This window comes from Phoenix dactylifera, chromosome 14 (genome assembly GCF_009389715.1).
Source record: "Phoenix dactylifera cultivar Barhee BC4 chromosome 14, palm_55x_up_171113_PBpolish2nd_filt_p, whole genome shotgun sequence".
Classification (NCBI taxonomy): domain Eukaryota; kingdom Viridiplantae; phylum Streptophyta; class Magnoliopsida; order Arecales; family Arecaceae; genus Phoenix; species Phoenix dactylifera.
In genome coordinates, this window is record NC_052405.1 from 17,081,796 (window position 1) to 17,104,232 (window position 22,437).

Consider the following 22,437-nt stretch of genomic DNA (forward strand, 5'->3'; position numbering starts at 1 on the left):
AAAATAACCAATTCTAGTGTCTCTTACTTGACTAAATAAAAATTAATTGGACCAAAAATTAATTAATAAACTAACTCACCTGCCTCACTGCCTGGGATCAGTGGGAACTGGGAACTGGGAGTCTAGGAACTTGGGAAGTGGGATGCTAATGCCGAACGGAGGAGCTGAGGTCTGAGGAGAGGACGGGAGGCCTCGGTCGCCTAAGGGCTAAGGCTCGAGTCGTGGGCCCGTGGCCGTGGGTGGGGGGCCTCGGTCGGGACTCGGGAGGAGGTCGGAGGAGCCGAGGACGGCGAGGAGAGCTGGAGAGGATGGGAGGCCTCGGTCGGGACTCGGGAGGCCTTGGTCGGGATTCGGGAGTCGGGAGGCCTCGGTTGGGACTCGGGAGGCCTCGGAGGAGCCGAAGACGGCGAGGAGAGCTGGAGTCTGGAGAGGACGGGAGGCCGGAGCTGAGGAGGCCGGAGCTCGAAGCCGAGGAGCACGGTGCACCGTGGACTTTAGAGCAGTCCGAGCTTGGAGGCCTCGGTCGCCGCGGAGCCAGGAGGTCGGAGCCTCGGAGGAGCCGAGGACAGTGAGGAAAGCTGGAGAGGACGGGAGGCCGGAGCTGAGGAGGCCAGAGCTCGGAGCCGAGGAGGAGCATGGTGGACCGTGGACTTCAAAGCGGTCCGAGCTTGGAGACCTTGGAGGACGGGAGGAGCCGATTGCCGAGGACGGCGACGTCGGTGAGGAGAGCTGGAGAGGACTGAGAGCCAAGCTTAAAACCGATTCTTTTGCACTCTGCAAGCCAAGCTACCGAGTCTGCCAAGAACTGGAGAAGGTTCAGCATTAAAAAGAAAGCACCGGCAGGCCGCAGGTGGCAGAGAAGGGGGGAGCCGGGGAGGAAATGCCCGTTGGCCGTTGCTTGTCGATGTTGTTGTAGCCGGTAGCCGTTGCCCAGGGCCTACGCCGCTATGCGCCTAGCCTGTGACCCTGTCTATCGTCGGGGAGACGCTGAAGGGCCGAAGGGGACTCACTGTAGCGGCGTACGGGTGTAGCCCGGTGGCCGTCGCCCAGTCCCCGTTTGCCAGACGCCAATGCCCACTGCCCAGCTATCCTTTCACATCCGTCGCCAACTCCCGTCTGCCATTAATTAAGCAAAAAAAAAAAAAACGAGCCGTGGGTGGGGGCGGTCGCCTAAGGCTCGAGCCGGCACTGACTCTAGCGAACGCTCAATTAAAATTCCAGTGAGTACAGTGAGCCAATAGTGTTGAAGTCAAGAGGAGAAAAAGGGACCGACGATGATCTAGCGATGATGATCTGCAAAACATGCCAGCGATGAGGCGAAAGGGGGTGTCGGGGTGTAGCAATGATGCTTGGCAAAACTTTGCTAGCAGATGGAACCAGGACCCACACACAGTACCACCTAGTCTCCCACCTCCGAGAAATAGATTGGATGAAGAAGACGGACGATGGATCTTAGCAGAAATCACTGAAATAGAAGTTATGGCAACTCTAAAATCTATGGATTCCAACAGATCTCATGGGCCTGACGGTTTCTCACCTAGTTTCTGCAAGGGTTATTGGAATATCATTGGTATGGATATATGCAAAGCTATCAAAGAGTGCTTTATAAGAAGTCAAATGCCAGAGGCATGGAAGAGAACTTTGGTCACGCTAGTTCCAGAGTGCAGTACGCCTACTGTGCGAAATCATTATAGAGGAATAGGCAGATTTCATAAGGGGGCAAAATATCTCTGACAATGTGATTTTAGCTCAGGAGGTTATTCACTCATTGCATAAAGTTTCGGCTGCAGACTCTTTAATGATGATTAAGTTATATATGTAAAGAGCCTATGCCAAGGTTGATTGGAATTATTTGCATGCAGTGTTACGTCATTTCAATTTCCATTAAAAATTCATAAAGTGGATCGAGGCTTGTGTAAAGTTCCCTTTCTTTTCAGTGTTGGTTAACGGTACACCTAGTGATTTTTTCAAAAGTCCAGTATAAGGCAGCACCAAGGTTGTCCACTACCACCATACCTATTCATCCAATGTTCTCAGTGCCGGCTCGAGCCTTAGGCGACCGAGGCGGTCGCCTAAGGCCCCCGGCTCATGGAAGGCCCCCCGCCCCGCCCTGCTCTGCCTGTGGACTCGTGAAGAGTCTTTTTTTTTTTTTTTTTTTTTTGAGCTTTCACATCCGAAAGCTGGCAGTAGCAGGGTGACGGGCGACGGCGGCCTGCTACAGTGCATCCGCAATCCCCATCTTCCCGACGAGGCGACGGCTACGCTGCTGCCTGCTGTGACAGGCTACGGCTGGATGGGCATGGCTACGAGCCTATGACAGCTGAGACAGGCAACGGTCCTCCCCCTTCTCTCCGACTCCCCCCCCTTCTCCGGAAAGAATAACAGCCAAAATAAAGATCAAGAGGAGTGTTTTTTTTTTGCTAAACAGCAGTCGGCAGAACCCTTCAAAGCAAAAAAAAAAAAAAAAAAACAGAGCGTACCTTCGGTTCTCCTCTCCGGCTCTCCCGATCTCCCCTCAGTGCTTCTTCACTTCAGTTCTTCGGCCCTTCCCTAGTTCCCTTCTCTGCCGGCAGCCGGGAGGCTCGACCGTCGACGGCTTGAGGCTCGACCGCCCCTGCTTCGGACTCCGGAGTCCGGATCTCCTCTCCAGCTCTGCTCGCCGTCCTCGGCTCCTCCGGGCTCCGGCCTCCGGCTCCGGCCTCCGTCCTCGGCTTCGGGCTCCGACTCCTCCGGCTCCTCCGGGCTCCGGGCTCCGGCCCCTCCGGGCTCCGGGCTCCGGCCCCCGGCTCCTCTAAACTCTAGTCTCTAGGCTCTAACTCCGAGCCTCCGACCTCCGGGCTCTGCCGCTCCGCGGCTCCGGCCTCGTCGCCTCGTCGGCTCCGGCCTCGTCGCCTCGTCGGCTCCTCCCGTCCTCCGTTGGCATCCCTATTCCCAAATCCCAAATCCCAAAGGGCAAAGGCCAAAATCAAATCCCAGGCCGCAGACCGCAGTGGTGAGTTTTAAATTTTTAATGTTGTATATTGACTAATCACTATTCACTAATTATTTCACATGGAAGTATTTGTTGGTTGTTGTTTTATTATCTAATAGTTCTGTGAATATGTGATCACCGAACAATTATATATAAATAGGGTTTCTTTCATATGCCATATTGTTGTTATTGGCTCATTGCATTTAATGTTATACAATAATGAAAAAAATCAAGAGAATATATGGCTAACTGATTAATTTTTGGATCCAATTAACTTTGATTTATTCAAGTTAGAGACACTACAATTATTTTTTTTTGTCTAATTGTAGGTTGGTTGTGATTTCGGCGGTTCAGCCTCTTCTCAGTTCTCTCCGTCAAGTTCGGCACTATTCGGCCTCTTCTCCCCGTCAAGTTCGGCACTACTTGTCGGGATCTGAGTTTGTTTTTTTTTGACACAATCAAATTTTATCATTTTCAACTTTTTTATATCTTAATTTGTTTGTGATATTTTTTTAATTGTTTTATTTGATAATATTATTTTTAGATTAAAATGTCTAATAGAAAATATGAATGTGGGTATGAAAAACTCAAAAGAAAAGAAAAATTGATAAACTCATTCAATCTCAAAAAGGAGCTCTAGATAGATTTGTTGTCACAAACAAAGAAAAAACCATATCAAATTCAACTCAAGAATTAACAACAGAGCATGCACCCGAAATAGAGTTAGAAAATGAAATAAAAAGAACGAAACAAAATGAAATTGACAACCAAATTCATAGTAGTATTCAAACATCTACTGAAACAATATCTAGTGAAGAGCACAATGAAGAATCGAATGGAGATAGAATAAACAAGGAAAAATATTGTGAAACTAGTTCTATTCTTACAAATTTATATGATCCTGCTCAATGAAAAAATATTGATACAAAGTTGAGAGACTTAATAGTGGAAAAAGGTCCAATTAGAGATTATGATATTCATTTTCCTAAAGATGAAAATAATAGACACTTCTTTATAATACATTACATTCGTAAGTTATCAAATGGTGAAAAATATGATAGAAGGTGGTTAGTATAAAAATTTGATTAGTAATTTTGCATCTCAAAAAGCTAGACGAGTTATTTTTAAATAAAATTTTAAAGTATTTTATACTTATTAAAAAAATTTCATCATTTAAAAAAAAAGGCCTCTTTTTGTGAGTTCGCCTTAGGCCCCCAAATGTTTTGGGCCGCCCCTGAATGTTCTAAGATGTTCAGTAGTGCCATCCTGGTGGAAGCTCAAGCAGGTAATATTCATGGATATAGGCAAATAGAAGAAGTCCGCTAGAGAGTTATTATTATTTGCTGATGACTTCCTTCTGATCTCTAAGGCGAGACTAAAAGATTGTAGAGCCTCTTGCTTCTTACTGTATGCAGTCTGGGCAGACGGTAAACCGCAAACCTCGACAAATCTATGGTTCAATTCAGTCCAAAATCCCTGAGGCTTCATGTTGTTGAATATACAAGCTGTTCGCAAGTTCAAAAAGCAGATGAGCTGAGTCAGTATCTTGGCATGCCACTTAAAGGAAGAAGATTAACAATGGGAGAAATGAAGATAATGATGGACAGAATTAATGGTCAGCTAGATTCTTCGAAATGGAAGTTGTTGTCTTCGGCAGGAGGGCTACTTTAGTGAGGTCAGTTCTATGCTCTCTGCCCGTTCATGATTTCCAATACAGTAAAAGTTCCAAGAAGTTTGATAGATTGGTTTAACAGAACTTTGAGGAACTTTGTGTGGGGGAGTCATACATGATAGCACAAGAAGTCATAAGGCAATGGGAGGTTTGGGAATTCCAAATACTGAATATTGGTGGGAAGGATTGATGAGCAAAGTAGCTGGTAAGATTGCTTATCTATATTCATATATATCTATATATGTATGCATGAATGCATGTAGGCATATGTGTGTATTAAACTTGTAGTTTGTAAATTTAAGAACAATCAATTACTTGGATGAAATTAAAATTTTTTGAATGATTTAAATTACTCCTTTTGGTTTTATTTAAATTCTAAGTTATTTTATATTTAATTATTTATTGTTATATTTTAGCTATAAATACATAACTAGCATCTTGACACAACCTAAAAATCTGACTGAACTCAACATGAAAACATTTCTCTTACTTGTCCCCGACCCAACCCAATCAATTATTGGTTGGGTACAGTTCCCAACCTAAATATTATAATAATATTATTATATTATAATGTTGTAATAGTATTTTAGTACAATAATAATATTTTAATTACAAGGATACGGAAAATGGAATAGTTGGAGTGTTAAGCGACCCTTTCTAAAGGGTTTTCTGAATTACAAGATTCTATTGGAATTGTATTGAAATTTGGCTGCAATTCCAATTATACGTTTTTGGGGCTTTACAGGCATCCATATATTTCTTTTAGGCATCTGTAATTCTATTGCAGGCAATTGCAGCTGCAGCTTGCTAATTGCAGTCAATCAAACATTTACATCCTTTCCATTGATTTTTATAGTTAGATTTATCCCTTTTTTGGCAAGAAAAATAATTGCCTTTTAAGGATTAAATCTTGATTCACTTGGTATGATTCCTACAGTCAATTGCAAATATCTAATACCAACTAGTAAATATCTAGCTCATAAATTGCTGAAATGTTTTAATATGCTACCATGAGGTTAGCTCAATTTATGGCATTGGAAGGCAGTCCTGTTTTGGTGACATGTAATTTTTATTCAAACCCCCCCAGAAGTGCATGGTTTGGGTGTTCATCAAATGAGACCGTACATTGATTCTTTTCATTTTTCTCAATTGCCTTGATTGGTAATTCAATGTTAACGTGCCAGCTCAATGAGGTGCTGGCATCCAAGACTTTTACGGCATTGAGTGGAGCTAGTTTAGCACCTAGTTATTTATGTGAAGAAGCACTTTCATGAACTTTATAAAGCCATGCCAATTGCTGATAGAAATACAATCAGCAATCTAGGATTGAAATCGAATCGGATACTAGTATATCGATATCCATATTTGTTTTGTTTGATAAATATAGATAAAAATAGGAATGCTAGTCGAATGCAAAAATTTATATCTATATTTGTTTTAAACAGAAACGGGTACAAATCAAATATAAATATAAATTAAATTATTAAATTTTATATTCGTAAAACTAAAAATATTATGAAGTGAACGATAAATCAAGTTAATAGCATATTAATATAGTCGTTTATTTTTCTTAAAAGTTCATAAGACTATAAAAAATTAGGTAAAGTTAAAAATGGAATCGGATATTTGAATACGGATTGAATAGTTATCTATTCAAACCTATTTTTTTTTGACAAATATGAATATAGATATCAGTCGGATGCTCAAATTTCTATCCATATCTAATAGATTCAGATATGAAAATAAATTTGGACGAATATTATCCGATCTACTATCACCTCTATAGCAATCTTTAGCATTTCTGATGGAAAATGTGCTTTGCACAAGCATACGGCACAATCTTTTCACTTAATAATGCTTTTCGCACTGACAAGCCTGAGTGCCTGCTTGTAGGAGATAGAATAACCATTTCTTGAAGCAATATGTGATATCTTGTACATCTTCTTCAGTCATAATGGTCCTGATGAGAAAAATGAACCGAATTCCACATGCCAAACTTTTACATATCATTGAAAGAATTTATTTGCGCAACTTCATCACATAGGTGTGGTCATACAATTACAAGTTCTTGTCTGTTATATTTATCCCCCAATGATTTAATTTTCTCCATTAGGAAATTTGTTGTGCTTTGTCTCACATCGTCTGGTGGTGGCGTGTGTCTGCAACACCTTCAATCACCTGTCCCTTGTGCTATAATCCTAAAGTAATCTGCACCAAGTAAATATTTATGTGAATAAACTCAAGGAGTCAGACATTATGTTGACAAGCATAAATATATGTATTTCATGGTTCCCAGAATTTGGACATATACATTGACACCTTTCAGTGTTGACTGACCGTTAAATATCATGCGTGTTACACTTTCACATCGAATTGAAATTGTCTAAATTAATTTTATTTGTGTTATCCTGCTGCGATTCATCCAGTTCAACCATTGCTTCTGTGCTTGGAAAGATTAGTTGGAGCTCCAAATCTCATAAGTCATCTTTAGCATTATCAACTCTGACTACTCTTGTTAGCTTGGTGAAATGAAAACAGGTGGTTCAAGAACTGCTCTGGCTCCTCGCCCTCTCTAATTATCTATCAATCACACAATAAAACAGCAACAACAAAATCAGGTTGAATTACAAAACAAACCATAACAAAAAGAAGAAAGACGAAGAAGTTATGTTGAAAACATATATTTGTTTTAAACAAACTACAAAGTAGAGTCAACTGACCAGATGTTCATGGCACAGATAGGTCATAGGTGAAAAAGAAAATTACGTAACTTGCTTGGCAACTCAAAAAAATTTCACCACACTCAACCAGTTCTGGGAAGACCCATTTACACGTGCTACTAGGATAGGTGAGCAAATAACTCCTCCCAGATCAGCAAAATACATTTTCTTTGACACCCGTACTTGGCATTTTAGAAGTCTCAATGTTGAAGTAATCGTGTCATAAGTACATTAAAACGGCCTTTGCAGGCCAATATATGATAGCAATGAAACCGACAAGGAAGAAATCCTCTGTTCACATTCGCACATAAGCCTTAGCATGCTTCTTTATCAGTTCTAGATGGCTGAATGGCTTATGAGACAAGAAAACAATATTTGCATATTATCTCTTGTCAACCTTGTCATTTGTTACTGTTAGCTATATGTACTATCTATACATGCTGATAGATGTATGGCAGCCACATTCTACATGAAAGAGCATTAACCTATTCTAGTTGTAAAATTGAGAACTTGATTTATCATTCTCATTACTGGTTTCAGGTACATGATTGCAATCCACTTAACCATGTTCCTGGGCCGTTATGTTATAAGAGCCTCATGATACTCCTCAAGACTTCTTAGGATAACTTTGAAAATCTATCATGAGATATTGGTTGATTATCTCCAATGTGACCTTTGAGTATAGGTGTGTGCATCAATATTTTCACTGAAGGAAGTTGTGAAGATCTTTGGTGACGGATCCATATTTTCATACAAAGGCATCCTTTCTCCAGCATAATTTAATGACTGTCAGCAAGCTCAGACTGGCCTACCACCAAACTCAACTTCCCCAACCTTCCTGTGGCATCTTTGACCCACCTAGTGCCCTGTTAGGAAAAAGTATTTCATTACCACTATAAGACATGGCCAAGATGGCCATGTTAGCATCTGAAAAACCTAGATTTCTGGTATATTTCCCTCTGATCTACTTTCTCACTTTTTTATATAAATTTTGCAATTTCTTTTGGTATTTTCTTTGGACATTTTGACGTTCCTTAGCTTGGCGACCATTTTCCATATATCTTGCCACCATTTGCCAAAAGTGAAATGTTTTTGTTTATATATTTTCATTTTTTATTTGTTGCATCTTTTAATTTAATTTTTTTTTTTTACATACATCTTGTGATCTTTATTAGGCTCGGCATTAACTGTTTGTTCTCTCCTTGAAAATATATTCCAAATTATTTTCTTGTACTTTTGGTTCTTTAACAGTTGGGTTCTTTGGATTAGCCACACTTGCCAGCTGTCTTCATGCATTTAGATATCTTACCATTGCACTTGCATCTAATAAAATCCTCATGATGCCCTTCATGAATTCTTGCTAGCTAGGGATGTTCATGCTAACATTGAGAGCAAACAGTCGGTAGCTTGTCACTGTCAACAGCCACATCATTGGATAACACATATGTAGTCATCTTAATTGTTCCAATCCAGTTCCTCGACTTCATTTCAGGCCCAAAATCCTGAAATTTTAAGTAGAGCTGTCTCATCAATGTCTTCATTATTATAACATCATTTTCTAAAAGCACATATCTGTACTTTATCTTCTGGCCCTCACATGGTCCTTCACTTTTCATCTCTCCAAAGCCTGATAAAAAGAACCTAATAGAACTCGCTGGGCATGCATGTACCTAGAAATCATTTACTGGAGTGGCTACTAATGCATCTATTACTCAGCTTGCCAGCTTGCCAAGCATATTTATACAATGTTTGAAAAGTTTCTGTGATGACACAAATAGTTCCAATTTTCCATCATCATCAATGTCTCCTGCTTCATTGACCTCATATGTTCGATTCTAGACAAGAAAAGATACAAAACTAGGTTTCTCCAGTCTAACCGCATGATCAATGCCCCTGACCTCCTAGATCAATATCATAGATTGGCCCCATTAAACCATATTTCTACTTGATTCAGATATAGTGTAGTGAAACCTACAGACTTGCCAACTCTTCCAAATGTCCTATACATTCCTCGTATGAACTTTTATGAGTGAGCCTACTCCATGTCTCCCTTTTCTTTTACATGTTTTATGCAATGTTTATCCTCATATAGGCCAAAGGACTAGGTCCAACCTAAGAGTGAGGGAGATTAATCAGTAAGATTATCTCTGTCACATTCCCATTCTTTACTTTAAAACCTTCAATTTTTAGTTCCAGAGCCTAGTCCATCTGATTTAGAGCACCTTATACTAGATCATTTATCGGCTTCTAGTTTTAGTCTCTGTCTTCTTCAATACTTTTGGTTGACCAGCGTTTGTTATCAAACAACACTGATGAAGGGCCCAGGTCCTGAGAAAACTGGTCAATAGCTGATGTTAAATTGACGGGCAGATTTTCAAAGAATGTCAAAAACTATGATACTTGCATATGATTTAATCGGTATGGTTATGGTCAAAGCACTTGACCATATGCTTTTATCTAGTGAAATGAATTCTTCTAATAATTTTGGTATTGTTCATAATCATTCAGGGACCAAATACGTCACCTTCTATTAGAGACTATACATATTGCATTTACTTCTTTGATGGTTTCTAACATTCTACCTCCATTTACCATTTGGATTACCATTTCAATCATATGCAACAATTAAGATAACATCACATTGTGCACCTATATGGGTCAGTACTTCAAGATTATTACTTTTGATAGTCCACTCAAATACCCCTCGCTCAAGACGTATGACATTAATGACACACGATACCAATCTTAAACACCTGTTTTCTGACAACCTTACAAGAAATAGGTTGTTGAGGAAAAAATTTATCACTTTGAGACTACCTGCATGCAACTCATTTTTTTCGTGCCCATTTAGATCTAGGACAAGTCTGTAATCTTAGTCATTGACAGTCACTGACTTTAATTTAGTAAAGAAACAAAAGGTTGATTCTACACTTATTAAGATCTAGAATTTATTTCAGATATGCAATATCGGCAATAATCTGCAAACAAATTAAGATTTTTGATGCAAGAAAAACAGCATTGGACTGAATTCACAATGTGGAGGCCAAGTAGAAGACATCATTTCTTCTCAAAGTAGAAAAAATGAAGAAAAAGAAGAACAGAAAAGAAGACACCATATTCTTTTCTTTTATATTCTCCTTTGTACTGCTCCACAACTACGGGTAACAATAGGTCAAGTCAGATTGGGTTTGTTCTTGGTTTGGGACCACAGGCCATCTCTCAAAAGGAAATGATTCCTTAGAGAGATAAGGATAATTTTGATCAAGAAATTATCGTACTCACATATATATGGCTGCCAATAGGATCAAAAGCTACTATTGATTATTGCCCATCTTGGGGCATTTCCAATTACGAGATCATGTTCTGAAGTGCTGAAAAGAAGAGTAGAAGAAAAACGTTTTTTCCATAAATTGCTCAGTAATATATGGCTTGGCAAAGAGCACACAATCTCTATTTTCATTATGCACAATCTAATGATGTGGAGATCATTTTGTTTCGAATTTCCCTATTTTATGAGATGAAGGCCATTTTTGCTTTGCTTATGATTTGTTTAAGAGGATCAAATGACCATCTTCATAATTAACTAAACTCAGAGGACTAATCAAGAATAATTTAACAGGGTTCACATGGAAAAACACTATAACATTTTAAATTTAGTTATACTCAGGTAATCAAGTCCAAATTTAAATATGTCAAGCTCAAAGCCTCAAATGATTTAGTCATATGGAGAAATTAGTCAAAAGGTAATACTCAAGGGTTTAGAGAGTAAGCCTTTGAGTAGACTCAGAGGATTAGGCCCAAAATTACTTCATAGTAACCTATGAAGAAAGTAAATGGATCCAACATTATATGATAACAATAACAAATCTTTAAATATATATATATAGTAATTCTAGAATACAACAATAGAACAATCAAATGACTTAGTCACTTGGAGAACTTAGTCAAAAGGTAATACCTTAGGGTTTAGATAGTAAACCTTTGAGTAGACTCAGAGGATTAAGTCCAAAATTGCTTCATAGTAACCTATGAAGCAAGCAAATGGATGCAACATGACATGATACCAATATAACAAATAGTTAAAAGAATGTAATTCTAGAACACAACAATAAAACATAATACAATATCAACAGCATCCACAAAATCTATTATTTTGTCAACTTCATTATGTTTATGCAGCATGCACATGAACATAACATGGTTTGATGCACCAGTATGACAAATCTCGAAAGAATAAAACAGGATATGACTGAAATATGCTAATAAAACATACCATGCCATCAAACTACTGTTCTCAAGCTTTTGGCAACATCAACATCGAAAAACTCCATCATTTGGTCATGATAAAAAATCTATAGGACATGGTCCATACTTACTCCATAAAATAACATCAATGTTACATATTCTAAAATTAGCCATACATCAGATCCATAATTAAAAGGTTAGCATCCATTAAAAGTAAAAAAAAAACCCTAAATATATCTAAGAAGTATATGAAGCCTTTTTTTAATTTCTAAAAATATGATACTCCAAATGAGTACCTTACATGTATCCTAGCCCTATCCTACAATTCCTAAAATCCCATATGTATTGAAAACAAAGATAGTGTGAAATTCAAAGTATTCAAGGGACATAACTAGTTACATGACAGGAGTTGAAGGGCTGTGCTACATTTTCTTTTTAGCTGGCTCAAAGACTAAATCAAATTGTATTCAGAAGAAAATCACCAACAAGATTCAATCAATTTAAGTTCTCCTAGCTAGATCCAATAGATTGAACTTGATGGGAGGCAAAATGGATCGTCCTACTCTAGCATGGAGGCACCCAATTCCGACCAAGCAGACCTCACTCAGCTTCTTCCAGCGTGGTCACCCTCAGGCCAGATTTCAACCACAACAGAACTCATGGAGGGTTTAAACCAAAGGATTAGTCCCCTTTAAGCTTACAGAAGATGGACTCAGGGCCTAGGAAATGCAAATCATGCCAAGGATGAGTTCAATCATTGATGGGATCAGTAAAGTTCAAGTTGGAACAGGCCTGCTGGGCAAAGTCATCATTAAATTAGAAGACTTGCAAAGTCGCCAAAATTTACGAAAACACCAGCTAATAGCTTGGGATGTAGGTTTCTTTAGGGTTCCCTTATTTCGGATAGATCAACATGTGTTAGCTGGTGACATGACCAAGTAAAAGTGAGGCTCTTTTTGTTCCCACAATGAGTAGGAATTATTACCCAGCAACAGTCTAGTTTCCTTATTTCATAACTGCTAGAATAGAGTCCTATTTATAACTTTATTTGAGTTGTCAAGGAAACTGTCGCCTATATAAGATGTCTTTACAGTGAGGCTAAATTATTCTTTCTTATTAATAACATTATTTTTCCTTTTTTTCTCTTGAGAAAGTTGTGGTATTCTGTTGTGAAGCCAAGGTTGATTTGTGAGCTAAAGAAGACAGTTTTTTGTTTTTAGATTTGGCCTTGTTTTAAGAGGATGATGTTAACATTAGGTGGTATCAAAGTGAGTTCTTCCTTGGCCTAACAGCATTCAACAACAAATAAAAGCAATGGCACCTCCAAGAACAACACAACAAATGGTTAATAAGTGACTCAAGATGTGTTTAGCACATCACTCAAGGTGACTCAAAGATCAATCTACTACGAAGTTGATGGGTCGAATCAACTCTCTCTAGATCAACTTATGTACTGTGATGATGATGGTGCTTGCAGTCACATGGATTGTGATCCAATGAATAAGCTAAATAGCCAATTTCAACCCTACAAAGAAGGGTGTAGTAGTGAGGAGCTTGATGAAGTTATTATTCAAAGAGATGCTACATGAACAAGACACCAAGATGAAGACTATCATATGAAGATAAATCTTCCAGCTTTTAAGAGACAATAGAATACCAAGGCTTCCTTGACTGGGTTGCTGAAATCAAGAGGTTCTCTGATTACATGAAAAATTGCAGGTTAAAGAAGGTGGAACTTTTCCCTTACACATTGAAGGTTGGTGCTTCAACATGCTGGGAATGTCAACAAAGTGAATTTGATATGGACATGGCAGTTGATAAAGAATTTATTAAAGGTACAACTTTTATCCATTAACCATGATCAAATATAATTTCAATGGTATCAAAGTTGTAAACAAGGGAGTCACAACATGACAAGGGAACCGGCCGAACCCCTGTTTCGTTCGAAATAGAGGAACCGGCCGGACCCCTGTTTCGTTCGAAATAGGAGAACCGGCCGCGGCCTCGCCTCCCGCGGCCTCCGCCGGCCTCCCTCCCTCTCCCTCGCCCGCTCACTCTCTCTTTCCTTTTTCTCCGGCACCAGTAACGATTTTTGTTTCCATTGCCGGAACCGTACCCATGAGCTGCCGGTACTAGTCAGAATGGCCGGAACTGCCCGGTCCGGGACAATTCTGCCGACCCTGCTTGCTACCATTCATGACACCACCCGATAGCTTGGGACATAGATTTCTTTCAAGTTTTCTTGTCAGACAGTCAATATGTGTTAGTGACATAACCATGTGAAAGTAAGCCTCCCTTTATTCCATAGAAGTAAGAATCATTACCTAGCAGCACTTCAGTTTAGTTTTTATTGTATAACTATACTAGAACATATTTCAATAGAAGTTCTATGTCCTATATGTAAGGAGTCTCTCATGAGTCTGAACTATTTCTTCTTATTAATGAAACTGCTTTTCTTTTTTTTCCTTTCAAAAAGAAAGTTGTAGTTTTCCATTGTGAAGCCAAAATAGATCTATGAGTTCCGGATGATACTGTTCCTTTTCTAGCCTTGGGCTTGTTTTGAATAGATGGTGTTTATCTTGTTTCTTTGCGCTCTCATGCTTGTGCTATGTCACCAGGCCAAAGCTGAATTAGTTAATTATCCAGGAGGATTGAACACACATACTCCTTTGCGTCATACATGTAGAGATTTGTACCTACATTTATCCATGCAAGCTGGGCCTAGAGGGCTAAATGTAATTTAACATTACCAGATCAAAAGGAAAGAATCCTTCAAAGTCCAAACCGAACATTATAGTGCCAAAACCTTTAGTAGGGAAACTAGTTGAGTCCAAAGACTTTAACAATATTGTAAACTCAAAAATCCATGCTCTAAGCTCAGTTATTTTTTCAGAGAGACTAAGTTCCAACATGAGACTTCAACCTAAAAGATTGAGTTGTCAAGCATTGGCTTCCAGGCGCTTAAGTCTCTTCTTCAAGTTTGTTTCTAGGAATATTCCTTGTCATATCTATGCACAAGCCTAAAACCTATACTTTGTTCATGGAGGAATAATATCCTCCTTTAATTGGACACTGTGGAGCCCCCATTTAGCTATGAAATACTTAGAAAGCTTAATTCCAAGTTCCAAGTTCCATATGCGATGATCATTTATTTTAAGCATTCACTTAGCTAATCAAACTTAAATATGAGGTTTCTTACTTCTTGGAGGATTTATATTCTCCTTGCATTTAGTTCCAAAGGATAAAAATACCTATTTTATCATGAGAGACCCAAAGTTCTCCTCTAGTTTCATTTCATGAATTTGTTTTGTGTTTACGTATATGGTAATTTCTATTAAGAATTTGAGAAAGATTCAAAGTCCTCTTTAATCTAGCTCCATAAAAACTCAAAATCCTGTGTTAATTCAGCTCCAGGAGAATAAGCCCCTCTCAAGGACTAAAAGGCCATTTTCGTTAAAAGTTCGAAGTTTTCTATATTACACTTCATTACTTTGAAACAAGGGTGACGCTGTTTCCGAGGTCGCTAAGCCCAATTTAGCAATGAAAGAAAAGTTTGGTTGGGGACCCATTAAAGGGGGCAATTACCCATGAAATAAACAGGATGAGATGTATTATCAATCAAGACCTATGGTACACTAGGCACAATGCTCCATACACCTATCATAGAAGAAAGAGTGAGACAAAAGAATAAAGAAAAGAGAAAGATAGGCATGCATCCCTTATGCATCTGAGAGCAAGGGAGTTAAGAAAAAGAAAGAAAGAAAAGCATTATGTAAGCTCACCTTGAAAGACCTAGTTGAGACATCTCATCCAAAAACGGAGAGTAAGGATTTTTTATGGCTTAATTAGAGTGATTTGATAGGACTATTAGGGTCAAGTGGATTGAAAAGGCCTAAGAAGGCAAGGCTTGGTCTTTTCCTTTCCTCTCAAAGTGAAAGAGAACACCCCTTATTATGCAAGAGACTAAAGGGTCGACCTAAGCTTTAAAAAAGGCAGCAAAACAATCATCTTCTCAGGATAGCTTTCAGAAAGGAGCCTTTTCAAGAAAAATTTCCTCGAAAAGTAGATGACCATAGCACTTGATCATTGGATTGATATACATAAAAGAGTCACCATTAGATGGGTAGAAACATTTTTCGCCAATAGGGGTCAATTTTATATCGGACTATGACATTAAGTGTTAGATGAGTATCATTGTTGTTTAAAAATCCCCTTGAAAATTAGAGCTGGGAATAATCTTGATCAAAAATGGCCAGATGTGGATATGCCATTGTTAGATGCATGAAAGCCCTCTTTGAGAGTAAAACAACTTTAGTCTCTACCATTCAATCATCGTGGATGAAAGATCTATCTAGAATAAGGGCCAATATTAATTCAACCCTTGGATTAGGTGCAAATGAGCACAGCTGTAAGATGAAAGTTGGATTCAATCCAAACTACAAAATCTGGTTTAGACTGTATTATTTTGTTGATTGGGCAATAGCCCATTAGGAATGAGGGCTGGCTCAATTCAGACCATGGTATTAATGCATATAAGCACAGTGATTACATAGATGAAAGTCCTTTACAAGGATAAATTAAGATTCAATTGGCTTGGGAAGGAATGAGCCTCGACATGAGATGGACAAAAGCCCTCTATAAGGGCAATGTTTAGTTTCGAGCATGTATTGAATGGTGGAAGTCTCCTTTAAGAGTGAAGGACACTCTGACCATTTGTTAAGTCTTTACAACCATGGGTGGGCAAAACCCTTCTATAAGAGCAATTGGTAGATATTTTATCAACTTGTTAGAATAGAAAGGGCTTCAAAGCCATGTAGCAAGCTAAAGAGGATGTATAAATTTAATCATGGACATCCATCAAGATATGGGTGTAAACAAGCAGAAATTAGCAAACTAGGGCCATGCTTAAGCTTGGCTTCTTTTATAATCAAACTAAGCATAAGCTCAATTAAGTTAATTTCAAGTCAAACACAAGTTGTCTACAACAAACTCATCTAAAGGACTTGTTAAACCTTGAGGTCCATCAAGAAATTCCTTTGAGCTAATTTCCATTATTCTATATCAATGCACTGGTTGGAATTTTCATTAGCAATTAACAATTACAGCTATTAGCAGCAATTTGTTTTGAAGGATATAGTAGGAGGGTACTTCCATTTGTTTTGAAGGATATAGTAGGAGGGTAAGACCTAAGATCACATTGAAAGAACTATGAAAATATATGGAATAGCTTGAAATAATATTAGAGGTAGCCTAAATAAAAATACGTGGTGAATGAGGATTTGTATAAAGCTGATTTGAAATAGTTAGAGAAAAGGCTCTATAATTATGGTTGTTATGGTTAAACGTTGTCAAGAGGCACAGTTCTTTATATAAAATATGTTAGTGCGTAATAAATAAATACAAAAAATCAAATTTCTATTCTAATTAGTAACTAAATTAATACATGAAATATACTAGTGATTGTATTTCGAGTTTATTTGAACCAACCACCGAATAAGCTAGGCAAATTTCATTCTCAGCTTGTTTTCTGACAGCAAGTCCTTTTCAAGCTGAACAGAGAGCAGAACACGAGCTACTCACTAATGGCTTGCTCATTTGATTAGCCCTACATCAGGATAATAATGGATTTATGGTCATCAAAAGCATTAAACCATAATTATTGACTTTCTAAAGGGTTAGGTTGAAAATGCACATAACATATGCAAACTGACTTAAAAGGGTGTTAACTCCTCCGTTAAACACCTTGGGTGATAAACTACCAGAACATCGAAACATGGTAAACATGACCACTTTAAAAGGGATCAAATATTCAAACACTAGATTGACATGTTTATTAAATGGGTGATATGACTCGACACATCTTATTCTATGGGCCAAACCTATGCCAGTAAAATAACAAAATTACAAGGCTAACCCACTCTAGATAGTTCAAACCCTAAAAGAGTGAAACAAAAGGGGATTCTACTCCATGATGCTACAAAAGATAGCAAAGGCAATTATACATGTTGGGTTCCATATAAGTTAAGAAGCTCATCCCAGTTGGCTTTCCATATTTAGTCAAAGAAGGCAGAAATCATGAATTGAATATCAGCTCTTCAACCTACATAAGGAAGAGAAGTTGTATCTTATGGCATTCTTTACCATAACCATGAAGCCTGGTATAAACAGCTGGGATCCATAAAAATAATTTAAGAACAATCTATATTAGTGAGTTTACAAATATGAGTTACATTTGTTATTAAAGTACAGTTGAAGGTAACTACTTTCTAGCCCTTTATAAGTTAAAAGTAAGAACTGTATAGTACTTCTCAGTTGGAATCATGACAGGAAAACCACATCATAATCCCTTTATTTCCTTTCTCAATCTTAGCCGGAAAGGTTGAGATAGATAGTGTATAATTTTATTGCAGCTGCAGTGATCAAGTCCTCATATGACAACAAAGATCTAAGCTTAGATTGTATAAGTACATCACTTCACTCCCCTACTTGCAACAAAATGTGTTTAGACATCAAAAGATCTAACACTGTCATAGATTTTCATTAGAATCTGTCCTCAGTTGAAAGGTCAATCCATATAGAATTATCATTATAAAGACATCAAATAATGACATCATTTGCCAACCAAATAACATGAAAAGGTTTTTGCTTCCTTTGCATTTTGCAATAAATATCAACAGCAAAAATAACAGTAATTATTGAAAGGCAAGTAATAATCAGCATGTCACTTCCACAAGTTAGTTTGTGCAGTGTATAATCAAAATTGCAGTGCAGGTATGCAAGTCATTGTTTTCAAGAATTTATTAGATACCTGTACAGGAATATCGGCTGGAAGCCCCATATGATCAAAAAACTCGGTGCCAATCCTATGCAAATATGTATGCCCATCATCTCCGTCTCCTTCACTCATCTCACTCCCACTGCCACAGCTCATCTGCGGACTCTGTCTTCCTAGCCAGACATACATAATATTCTTCTTTGTCTTTCTTCTACCTGATTTAGACTTCGGTGCTAACAAAACAAACACGGATTCAGAGTCGAGGACCCCGGGGTGAATTATTTCCACTTTTTCCATATCAGGCCACCTGAAAAGAACTGCATGAGTTAACCGAGCATGACCTTCAGTGCTAACACTCTCTTCCTCAGCATCCATCCAGTCTGGAGATGAATCCAATGAAAGCCTTTGCTCTATATCCATGGTTCCTCGGTCTTCTTCCAATTCTGAAATGAAAGGAGGAGAATAGCACCAATCCCTTATTATATCTCTGGGGGAGATCTTCGCCTTCTTGTCATCAGCCTCCGGTAACAGGGCAAGAGAGGGAGCCCTGGTTCCTCTACGCTCAGCTAGAGACCGAGGAGCACCAGAAGAAACAGAAACGGATGCATCTTTTTCCCTCTCCATTCTCTTGTGCAAAGGTAGTGACTTAGAATCAAGATGAATCAGTGGTGTCCCAAATAAATCCAATCTCGGCGGCGAGGAATTGTACCAATCAGAAGAAGATGACGATGCCGGAGAAAATGTGAACAGAGTAGAAGAAGAGTCAGCCGACGAAGACGATGGAGTGGTGCTCGACTCGACCGAGAAGGAGCCTGGCGACGGAACCTGATCCCCTGTCACTGATTGCTCATCACTAGATCCTTCAACCTCTGCTGCCGCTGCTGCTGTCACAAGTTCCTTTATCCCACCTTTCAAGAACTTGTGCCTCAACCGGCTCCACCCGCTCTCCCTCGCCGGAAGCCGGGTCTCGGCCTCGCTCCCCGGCATCGGGAGCGGCGGCACCACGCCGCCCTTGAGCGCCCGCCGGAAGATCTCGAAATCAAGATCATAGAGCTCGACCCTCCTCTTCCCGACCACCCCGACATCAAGATCCGTTGCTTCGGAGCTCGAAGAATTTGGGTCACGGAGGGCGGCCCAGAAGTCGGGCGGCTCGGAGCCCTCCAGGACGGTGACGATCGGCCCCTGGGCCCGCTCGTAGCGGACGACCTGAAGCGCCGCCCCGCCGGCGCTGGCGGCCATGGTCGGCTCGCAATCGCGGCCGACCCACACGTAGATCGCCGCCGGGACGTGGACGAGAAACGCCCCCCGGGAGTCGAGGAATCGGGGAAGCCGGTCGGCGACGGCCTTGGGGACGAGGTGGAGAGGGTCGTAGGGGGAGTGGGGGCCCATCCGGTAGGCCCGGAGGGCCGACCCGGGGCTGGGCGGCAGCGCGTGGACGCGGCTCTGACACTGAAGGAGTTGCGCGGCGAAGCCGAGATTGGGGTCGGTGACCGCCCGGGCGGCGCGGACGCGGCGGAGGGCGTCGTCGAAGGAGAGGGCTTGGCGCCACATGAGGTAGGCGATAACGAGCGCGGCGGAGCGGGAGGCGCCTCGGCGGCAGTGGACGAGGACGCGGCCGTCGGGGCGGTGGAGCCGGACGTCCTCCAAGTAGTCGAAGGCGTCGTAGAGGACGCTGGTGATGTCCTCCGCGGGGGAGTCGTGGAGCCACAGCGTCTTGTAGACCAGCTCCCCCCGGAAGTACTCCGGGCACGCCGACCCCACGCAGTTGAGCACGTGCGTGATCCCGTGCCGCCGGAGCACGTCCCTGTCCCGCGCCGCCACGTCGCTCCCCAGGTAGACGTGATCAGCCACCCGGGAGCACTCCCTCGCCGTCGCCGCCGCCGCCGCCGCCGACGACGACGACGACGACGACCCGGCGGCCGACGGCGTCGGAGGAGGGCAATTCCGGCAAATCGGCCACTCGCCGGAGTCGTCGGAGCCGGGGCGAGGCCACTCGTTCAGGACCGGCCGGCGGGCGACGGAGAGAGGCTGGAGAGGCGGGAGGGCGAGCCGGCCGAGTTTCGCCGGCGGGCGGGCCGGGTTCGGGGGCAGGTTTGGTTGGGACGTGGGGGAGGAGCGGGCGGTCCAGGAGGCGGAGCGCCAGAGGGACTTCCTGGGGGTGGGAGTATCCTCGCCGTCCATGCTATCTCACTGCCGTCGCGATGGGGTCGGGCAGCCGTCCATTAATATAGCTACGGCTTCTTCGTCGGTTTGCTGTTTCACCTAAAGCCCGTGACCGATGGGTGGAAGCAATCTCGGCGGGACCGGAGAGAAGAACGGCGACCGGGGAGAGCGACGACCGAGTAAGCGAGTGGATTTTGAAAGGAAATAGAAAGGGGGATGCATTCAATGGGATGGAAGAGTACGGCGCCGCTGTGGGCGTCGGGTTGGAATGGCGACTCTTTGACTGGGTTATGGCTCGGTCAACGCCACGTCATCGTACAGTGGGGTCCACGCGTCTATTTCGGATTCGTTGGAATGGTTAAAGTCATGCTATGCATGTGAGGAGGGGCAGAGAGAGAATGGAGAGCAGCACGCAGTGTTCAGGAAAGGTAGATGATGGTGGGTAAAGTGTGAGTTTATTAATACGGTGTACTGCGACACGTGGAGCAAGTGGGAACCATGGGCTCGTAGTTCCTTTTTTAATATATAAATATCAAAAGAAGGAATTATGTTCTAAGAATTTTTTTTTTTTTTTTACAAGTATTGAAGTGCCAATTTGAAGCATGTTAATGTTTGTTTAATAGTTTGTTAGAACCACTAACTAGAAATTAGCTTGGTTAGCTTAATTAAAGGATGCTTAGAGATGATTTCTTATTTTTCCACTCCCTTGCATGGTTTTGGTGACAATACAATTAGTGGTGGGCCACCTTCATTTGTATTAAGTAGTGATATGAAGCTTATTAATATTAGATATTAAACATGCAAGTGTTGATTTGAATTGTTGATTGGATATATTAGATTCCATTTGGCATCTTTTTTTTTAAAAAATAAATTAGAAATAGGAAAAGCATTTTGATTTTTTTATATTTTTGAAAATAGGTACCATATTTAGTATCGCTATTTTTTTAACACTGGTTGCCCCCATCTTCTCCATCACTACTTCTCGCCTCTAATTTATCATATACCAAATCTATGCGGAGGGTCAAGGTGAAGTGTCAGAGGGCCGGGCAGAACGTCTAAGGGTCAAGGCGAAGATAGAACTAGGATGAGCTCAGGGTGGGAAGAAGAGGAGAGCCCGGAGGCGCAAATAGGAGAGTTAGGAGGCGTTAACCTACTTTTAAAAATAAGCATGGACATAAAAATATCTCACTTTTAGATTTTTTAGAATAGTTAAAATTTTATTAAAAAAATATTTATTGGACATGTTTCCTACTTTAATTTCCATATTTCTATTTTTTATTAAAAATAGAAAAATATCATACCAATTAGGCTGTTAGTTTCTTACGTTATTAGGGGGAGAATTCTGGATTTATGTATAAGGGGAGCCGGATATTTTAGACTATGTTGGTATTATGATGCATTAAATTATTAAAAAGGATAAAAAAAATAATTAAATAAAAACAACTATATTATTCATGTTTATTCTTGATGTAAAAGTATTTGTAATATATCTAAATAGTAATTACAGTTATTCATATTAGGATCTGAAATTTATAAAAATTGTGATTAGTAAAATACAAAAAGGGGACTTCACTAGCAAAATGTTAACAAAATGTATTGCTGATTGTCAACAAATGAATGTAGTTATAAATGTTAAGATATTATACTCCACTCAAACTTCACTAGTAAGCTTTGTCCAAAAAAAAAATTGGGACTTCACTCTTGAAGTACTGGGCAGCTGACTAGCCCAATTAGCTTTAATTGAGGAACTAAGATATAAAGGAAGAGAAAGTAAATAGAGCTATCATTTATTAAAGTTATGATATGGAGATATATTTGAATTCAATTTTTCCATGATTTGGCTTAAGTCCCTCTTCTTTATTTGGAAGAATTTGTTGTTTTGGTATGATAG

The 22,437-nt window shown here is 40.3% G+C and overlaps 1 protein-coding gene across 3 annotated transcripts; it reads right to left on the minus strand.

Moving 5' to 3' along the window:
* Nucleotides 1-6,533: 6,533 nt before the first annotated feature.
* LOC103709950 (protein-tyrosine-phosphatase MKP1-like) lies at nt 6,534-21,118 on the minus strand. Of its 3 annotated transcripts, XR_003386249.2 has the most exons (3): nt 18,417-21,081; nt 6,981-7,223; nt 6,534-6,851 (listed from the first exon to the last, which is right to left on the minus strand). XR_003386249.2 is itself a non-coding variant. In XM_026805762.2 (2 exons), the coding sequence occupies exons 1-2, from the start codon at nt 20,562-20,564 to the stop codon at nt 6,834-6,836; spliced, it is 2,166 nt and encodes a 721-aa protein (XP_026661563.2). In that variant the 5' UTR covers nt 20,565-21,118; the 3' UTR covers nt 6,534-6,833. The 3 variants fall into 3 exon arrangements, 2 of the variants coding, with proteins under 2 accessions (XP_026661563.2, XP_008793723.2); XM_026805762.2 differs by lacking the exon at nt 6,981-7,223 and having other exon boundaries at nt 18,417-21,118; XM_008795501.3 differs by lacking the exon at nt 6,534-6,851 and having other exon boundaries at nt 6,874-7,223.
* Between the last annotated feature and the right edge of the window lie 1,319 nt (nt 21,119-22,437).